This window comes from Otolemur garnettii, unplaced genomic scaffold (genome assembly GCF_000181295.1).
Source record: "Otolemur garnettii isolate 467f Iridium unplaced genomic scaffold, OtoGar3 scaffold00174, whole genome shotgun sequence".
In the NCBI taxonomy this organism is placed as follows: domain Eukaryota; kingdom Metazoa; phylum Chordata; class Mammalia; order Primates; family Galagidae; genus Otolemur; species Otolemur garnettii.
Window position 1 is genome coordinate 560,454 of NW_003852569.1, and position 7,540 is coordinate 567,993.

Consider the following 7,540-nt stretch of genomic DNA (forward strand, 5'->3'; position numbering starts at 1 on the left):
AGGGCGAGACAGTCAGGGTCTCTCCTGTACCAGGTTCGCTCTCATGAACAGCCTGAGTCCTCCCATGGACAGCACCGGTCTGACAGTAGAGGAACACAAGGATCACACCAAGAGCACGGTCGAGATAGCTCTAGACACTCAGAGTCTCGTGAGGGTCACGCAAGCAGTCACAGACAGTCCACATCAAGCAGAGCGAGACGGGACCGGGCCCACCACGACCAACCAGGAGGCAGGTCTGAAAGTCTAGGGTCCCGTCACCACGTCTCCGATTCTGCCTACGATCACTCAGCATCCACAAGTGCTAGCAGGCAAAGATCTGGCCAGCAGCACTCCGGAGACTTGGCTAGGCGGTCAGGGTCACGTCAGCGAGACGGTTCCCCTCATGAAGGCAGATCGAGACGCTCACAGTCAGGGCAGGGACTAGCTTCTGAGTCCAGGACAAGCAGACACCAGGGATCCAACCTCAGTCAGGACAGTGAGAGTGAGGGACACTTGGAAGACTTGGAGGGACAAGCTGCTTCTGATTCCAGAAGCCATCATGCATCCACCCGTGGCCTGTCAGGAGATCAGTCTAATCGCTCTTTATCTCAACAACAGGACAGAGTGAGGCGTCATGTTCTTGAATCTTCCTCTGAATTTTCTGGCCATACTTCTAATTCTCTACATAGGCACTCGAATCCTCTCTCCCAAGGGTCAAGGTATAACTCAAAAATTGGATCTCCTACATGCTATCATAATTCTGGGTCTGATTATTTTCACTCTGCAAGTGTTAATAGGAAAAGAGATGCATCTGATTTAGGTTGGAAACATGGCAGCTATGGCAGTACTAATTATGAATATGGACTTACAGGCTTTGGTAAGTCCCAGGGTGAGTGTTTTAATTACAATGCCAATTCTCTGGATTTAAATGATCAATCTGACATCAGAGGAACATCTGGATATAGAGAACAATATGTGAGATTTAATAAAATACCCAATAATAGGCAGTCAGAAATATATGGCTGTTCTAGTAAAATGTCAAAACAGCTAGGATTTGCTCAGTCACAAGGATACTATTACTATGAGTGAGAAACCAGTGGAAAAGCAATCCATCCTAGGGTTGATAGAGGAAGAAGGAACACTACTTTCTGTCTTATAATTTCTCATATTAGCTTCATGGAGGTTATCTTCTGCTATCATTCTGTTTATAGTATGCTGTGCTCTTTAATCTTTGGTGGCAGTTTGTTTTCATCCTCTAGTTAATTCTGAATAGTACATTTAGGATATGTTAAATTGAAGAAATCAGTATCATGGAATGCTAACTTTAGAAAATTTTTGAGTATTTGAGGATATTGAGAATCAAGTAATGTTGTTTTTTTTTTTTTTTTTGAGAGTTTAAATTTTAGATCCTCTTCACCTTGGCAAATTAATGTTTCCAAAAATATCAAAGGAGCCACAAATATAAAATCAATTTTATGGAGGCTAAATATGTTTTATTAACATGGGAGTTTAAAAAAAACACATGGGAGTTAGCACATCTGTCTCTATCATCCTTCTATTGAAATTCTGTATCCACCTTTATTCAATGAAATCATCTTGGACAGAGGGAACTTGAAAAATTATAATGCATAACAATTAAAAATAAACAATTGATCATTTAAAATATTTTGTCTAATCTATGCTCATTTCTCATAAACCCAAAGACTTATTTCCCCATGGCCAGGACTAGATGTTTTTCCTAACTCTCTGGAAAGTAATATGATGCAGTAAATATATACCATGAAAAATAATAAGTAATAAATAATAAAAAATAAAATTTAATCAAATCCTGTATCTTTCTCCAAACTGAGCAGTGCCCCAATATCACCTTCAGGAAGAATAAAGGCTTGCTCAATCATGAGTGTCACAATCATTATTAAATCAACCCATGTGGTTATTAGCCATATCAAACCAAGATCAGGAAATAGGAATTACTGACCATGGATCCTCCTGCCAAAGATATTCTAGGAGATGCTTTCCAGTGGCGACTAATAGGAAATAGGAATTTGTGCCAAAATATTCTATCAGAGGAAAAGCAACAAAGAAAATCACCCTTTGCCCTTGAAGGACAATAAATGTACTTTTATGAATTAAGCAATCGCTTAAGAGGGGAAAAAAGAATAGTAAAAGTGTGAACAAGGTTCTATCACTAGAAAGACTATCCTTCCAAGAGATTCATACTCAAATTTTCCTTACCATAATATCAGACTAGAAGTGATAGATACATAGGCCAGTGTTCATATTTTGCAGATGAGTCAATTATACAAATAATCCATACCAATTTAGCAATTACATTTCACATCTCTAACTCTAAGTTTAGTGGTTTTATAAAAAGCATTTAGAAAAGTTCAAGCTGCTTTTCTTAAACTTTTATTTGATTAAATTGAGATAAAGTGAATTTTAATGTCAAAGTTTAAATGATGTGTACTAGGGGCAGGAACTGAATGAAAAGCAACAAATAAGATCATTTTTCTAACTAGCCCTAACAATACGATGTCTTGTTGGGAACCAGCCCCAAACTACACCATGAGTTCTTTTCCAGTGACTGGAGGAAATGAGAGGATGAGAGGAAAATGGAAACTCAAAAACACAAGAAGAAAAATTTGTAAAGCTGGCTGGGGGGCTTGCCACCTCCAGGCATGAGGACCAATGGAAGCCCCCAGATGTGGGCTAGCTCTGTTTTTATTACACACATCATTGTTTTAATCATTGATCTAATGGAGGAAAGGCTATAACCCCTTACATCATGGTTCTTGCTGGGCTTGCATTTTCTAACCAAACTATTTCTTTAACCACATTAAATAGCCTGATTTATCTCTTACTATTATTACTCTAAGTTATTTATGATCTTAACACAAACAGATCATGGGACAGGGAACATAGTCCAAGAGCAGGATATCAAAGACCCCAGTTAGACCATGCACACAAATCTCAAGAGTGGTGATTAAAGCCCCCAGGAAGCCTGTGCACAGATGATCTGGCACTTCTGTCTAGACTGAGATGACAGAATAAAGGAGATATTTTTCTCCTTATCTTTCCTGAGAGACTTTTTCTCTCTTAATGAGGTCTAGATGCTCACTCTGTCTCTAGCAATTCAGCATTCTCTCATTAACCCCCTAAATGCACTAACCCTTCCTGAGAGCGCAGCCCCACCTATGGTAAGCCTTGTCTCTCAGTGCTCAGTGACCTCTGAGCTGAGTCACACTGGGAGTGGGAGTCAAGTTTCAACAAGACAGTTCCTCTGTTTGAAGAATGCCAGGCTTCAGGCTGTCACTTTGCAACAGATTTTGGGATTCTCTGAGCTACTTCTCTCCTGTGTCTGTTCCCTTTTGCCCATCATCTACAATCATTTTCTTAATTCAATTCCTAACCTACTTATAATAAATAATTGAAAATCAGTTTTAAGCTTATTAAATCATTATTTCTAACAATGCAAGCACATCAAGATATGACTATTCCCTTAAGTACCCACATGTCCAACCACAGTCTGTATTTTCTCTCCACAAGCCACTAGAAAAAAACCACTTCCTGTCTCCCAATGTTCTCCTTCTCTGCTTGAAGTATTGTCCCACAGGTCCCTACTACATTGCAAAGTCTACAAGATACCAAATCTGCAGGCCTCATTGAGCTGCTACAGACATATATGGGAAGAATACCTCTTTCCATTTCTCTGACATACTTTGCCATCTTGCCCCCCCAGTCTCATAACCTGCTTAATCAACTCCCTCCTCTAGCCCTTGTCTGAAGGAGTCAGGCATAACTAAGTGGCTGAAGAATGAAAAATAACAATGAAGAAATAGTGTAGATCTGGCCTAACTAAGGTTTAGGTATTGATGGAAAATCACTGACAGATGTTAACAACAGAGATAGCCACATGTGTGTACTCTACAACAGCTATACTTTCAAAGTCTTCTGAGGAACACACAAACAACTGAAATTGTTTTTCATATCCCTGTCCACTCAAGGACATAATTTCTAGATACTCCATTTTGTTAGCTTACAGAAAATCAGTTTACCAAAAAAGGTACAAACAAAATTCACTTGGAATATCAATTTTTCTTTGTCCTCTCTCCTTCCCTTAGAAATTTTGTTTTTGAACTTGTTCCTTAACTCAGTCAACCAACTCCCTCACATGTAAATGAACAATGCAACAATGCATTAAATATTTCTAAGTTTTTTCTTGACTGGAGCAATCTTAAGAAACAGACTTTATCTTCTTGTCTCCCTCTTCCCCACACAAAAACCTTCTTCAATACGTATCAATCTTTGACAACCCTATCAGGTAGAAGAAGCAATGCACAGCAGTGAAATAAAAAGGAGAAAGAGAGAGACAAGTGTATCATTCACAATCATACTTCACCTACTTGCAATCTCAAGTGAAAGGGCTTCTTCAAATGCAGCCCAGAGCAGTTTGCATTGTTGACCTGCAAGCTGCTACTGCTGCACAATAAGATAAGCAAAGAAATTGATGACAAACATTTAGAAATGTTTCATAAGAATTTAACATTGGCACTATATCCAAGGGTATAACCAATTTATTAAAATTTTATAAAAGTATCAGTTCCTGGCTCGGCGCCTGTGGCTCAAGAAGCTAAAGCGCCAGCCACATACACCTAAGGTGGTGGGTTCGAATCCCCAGCCCGGGCCTGCCAAACAACAATGATGGCTGCAACCAAAAAACGGCCGGGTGCTGTGGCGGGTGCCTGTAGTCCCAGCTACTTGGGAGGCTGAGGCAGGAGACTCACTTGAGCCCAGGAGTTGGAGGTTGCTGTGAGAGTGATGCCATGGCACTCTACCCAGGGGGATAGCTTGAGGCTCCATCTAAAAAAAAAAGTATCAGTTCCTGATAGATTATAAGTATAAACCTTTCCCTTTTATCAGAGATAGTATGAGAAGCACTGTTCTGTGGTTCTCACAATGAGCAACTGAGGTTAGATTTTATCCAGTGACCAAGCTACTGAAGACTTGCGTAGAGAAATGCCTTAATCAAATGTCTACATAGGTGGTCTGGGATGGTGGAGAAGATGTGAGGTGGGGAGGTTTGACTGTAAGAAAGCAGTGCTCCAAGAGAAAGGTAAAATGAGATCTGAACCGGATCGATCAGTAACAGTGGGATATTTGAATAATGATATTAAGAGAATTTGGTCACTAATTGGATCCAGAGACTAAAGAAAGGGAAGGAATATAGATCATTTCTAATATTCTATCTTGGGTAACTAGATAAAGTATAAGTCCAAACAATGAGGTAAGGAATAAGATTAAAAAAGAAAAAATTATAAGATTAGTTTTTAACATCATGAGTTTGAAAGTCCCAAAAAAGACTCAGGGAACAGTCATATGAGCCATCTATATATGCCAAAATAGAGATCAAGACTTGAGTTATCACTATGTAGGTAGTTTACTGAACTGGTTAAAAGTAGAGGCTCTGGAGCTAAATGCTATCTAAGTAGAATCACAGCTCTGTCAACAATTTATTTTGTACCTTGGGTAACTTACATAGATCTCTATGCTTCAGTTTCTCATCTAAAACTTACATAGATCTCTATGCTTCAGTTTTCTCATCTGGTAGGGGTGCTGACCCCCATTCAAACGTTCAAGAGCCACTGACACCCAGGTAGGACAGAGGTGCTGACACCTAGTTCAATCTTTCAAGGGCAGAGCTGATGATGCCCAGCAGGGACTTTCAAGGGTGGAGCTGTTGGCTGCTGGTTTAGACATTCATGAGCTGGGCACTGATGCCAGGGTCAGACTTTTAAGTGTAGGGGAACTGATGCCCGGTTCGGACTTTTAAGAATATAGGTGCTGACACCCTTGTCCTAACTGTGGCCAGCAATCTTGCCTGAACTGGTGGTTCACAGAGAAGACAAGTCTCCATCCCCTTGGGTATGCTGAATTAAACTGTGGATTTCTACTATTAGGTAGTTTGAAACCCTTTAAACTCTCCTTATTGAGCAGTGGTATTCTGCTATTCAATATGATTAGAACTCTTGACCTGGGCTATCCACCTGGAGTCCCTCCACAGTTAAGCAGCAGTTGTTTTGAAGTGGGAAAGTACCAAATCTCCTTCATTAACGTTGTTGGTGTGGGGCAAGGGACCGCAGTTGCTTGTATCTCTCCCCAGATGAGATTCCAGCCTAATACCATGATTCCTTAGGATTGGGTAGAGGTGGTTGATGTCATGTCAGAGCCAGCTGGCAGTCTCTCACTAAGCAGGTCTTCAGAGTCTCTGGCTACAGCTCTGAAAGGGACCTTTCTAAGGCTATAGGGGAAAAGGCACAGTCACAAGCCCCAGATCACTGGTTAAGAGCAGATTAACTCTACTTCCTGGGCCCCCAAATCCACTCTTACCGTACCACTTTTAATGGCCAAATTGCAGGAAATAATCATGGGGCAGAACCAGCAGAAGAACTCTGGCAACACGAATAATCACAGTAGATCAACTCCCCCAAGGAATGACAAAGGAGATAAAACAGAAGATGACATTCATAGACAAATGATTGAAATGTCAGAAATAGAATTCAGAATATGGATGGCAAATAAAATGAATAGAATGGAGAAAAGGTGAAAACAGAAATCTAAAGAGTAGTTTAAAAGTTGTCTCAAGAAATCAATGATTCAAAGACAAAATAAAAGATATGGACATAATGAGAAAAGAGATAGCAGAGCTCAATGAAATGAGAAAGTTATTCAAGGAGCTTTGTAATATGGTAGAATCACTCAGTAATAAAGTTGAGCACACAAAAGAAAGGATCTGATGTTGAAGGCAAAGCTTTTGAAGGCCCCAAATGCTCAAAAAGGCAGATAAATGGACAGCAAAAACTAATCATTCCCTGAGAGAGTGGTGGGACCACTCCAAAAGATCAAACATTCATCTTATAGGAATTCCTGAAGGAGAAGAAGATGGCCCTAAAGGCACAGATGTTCTACTCCAAGAGATTATGGAGGAGAATTTCCCAAGCATGGCAAGAGATACAGAAATTCAGGTAGTAGACAGTTTTAGAATTCCAGCAAGATTCAATCCAAGTAAAGTATCTCCTAGATACATTGTAAATAACTTTGCCCAAGTTAATACGAAGGATAAAATTCTGCATGCAGCCAGACATAAGAAAAGGGAGAAATATTAGAATTACTGCAGAGCTCTCAGCTGAAACCTTTCAAGCCAGAAGAGGATGGTCATCAACCTTGAATCTCCTAAAACAAAACAACTTTCAGCCCAGGATCCAGTATCCAGCTAAACTGAGTTTCATTTGTGAGAGAATAATCAAATACTTCACGGACATACATATGTTGAGGAAATTTGCCATGACTAAACCAGCTCTCCAGGATATTCTCAGACCCATTTTCCATGATGACCAGCACAATGGTCTACCACCAAAGTAAACTCACCCAGAAATTATTGAACAAAACTTAACTCCCACAATGGTAAAATTATTAAAAATATCCACTGGACTTTTGAGAAACATGACATCTAAAACCTTACCCTGCCTATCAATTCTCTCAGTGAATGTGAATGGTTTAAATT

At 39.9% G+C, this 7,540-nt stretch overlaps 1 protein-coding gene across 1 annotated transcript in view; it reads left to right on the top strand.

Annotated features, from left to right (window-relative positions):
- LOC100962525 (filaggrin) overlaps positions 1-1,068 on the top strand; it is a 17,014-nt gene extending 15,946 nt beyond the window's left edge. The window contains exon 4 of the mRNA XM_023519406.1: positions 3-1,068. Coding sequence (XP_023375174.1) covers positions 3-1,068 — 1,066 coding nt within the window. The remainder of the gene's footprint in view (positions 1-2) is intronic.
- Positions 1,069-7,540: the final 6,472 nt, after the last annotated feature.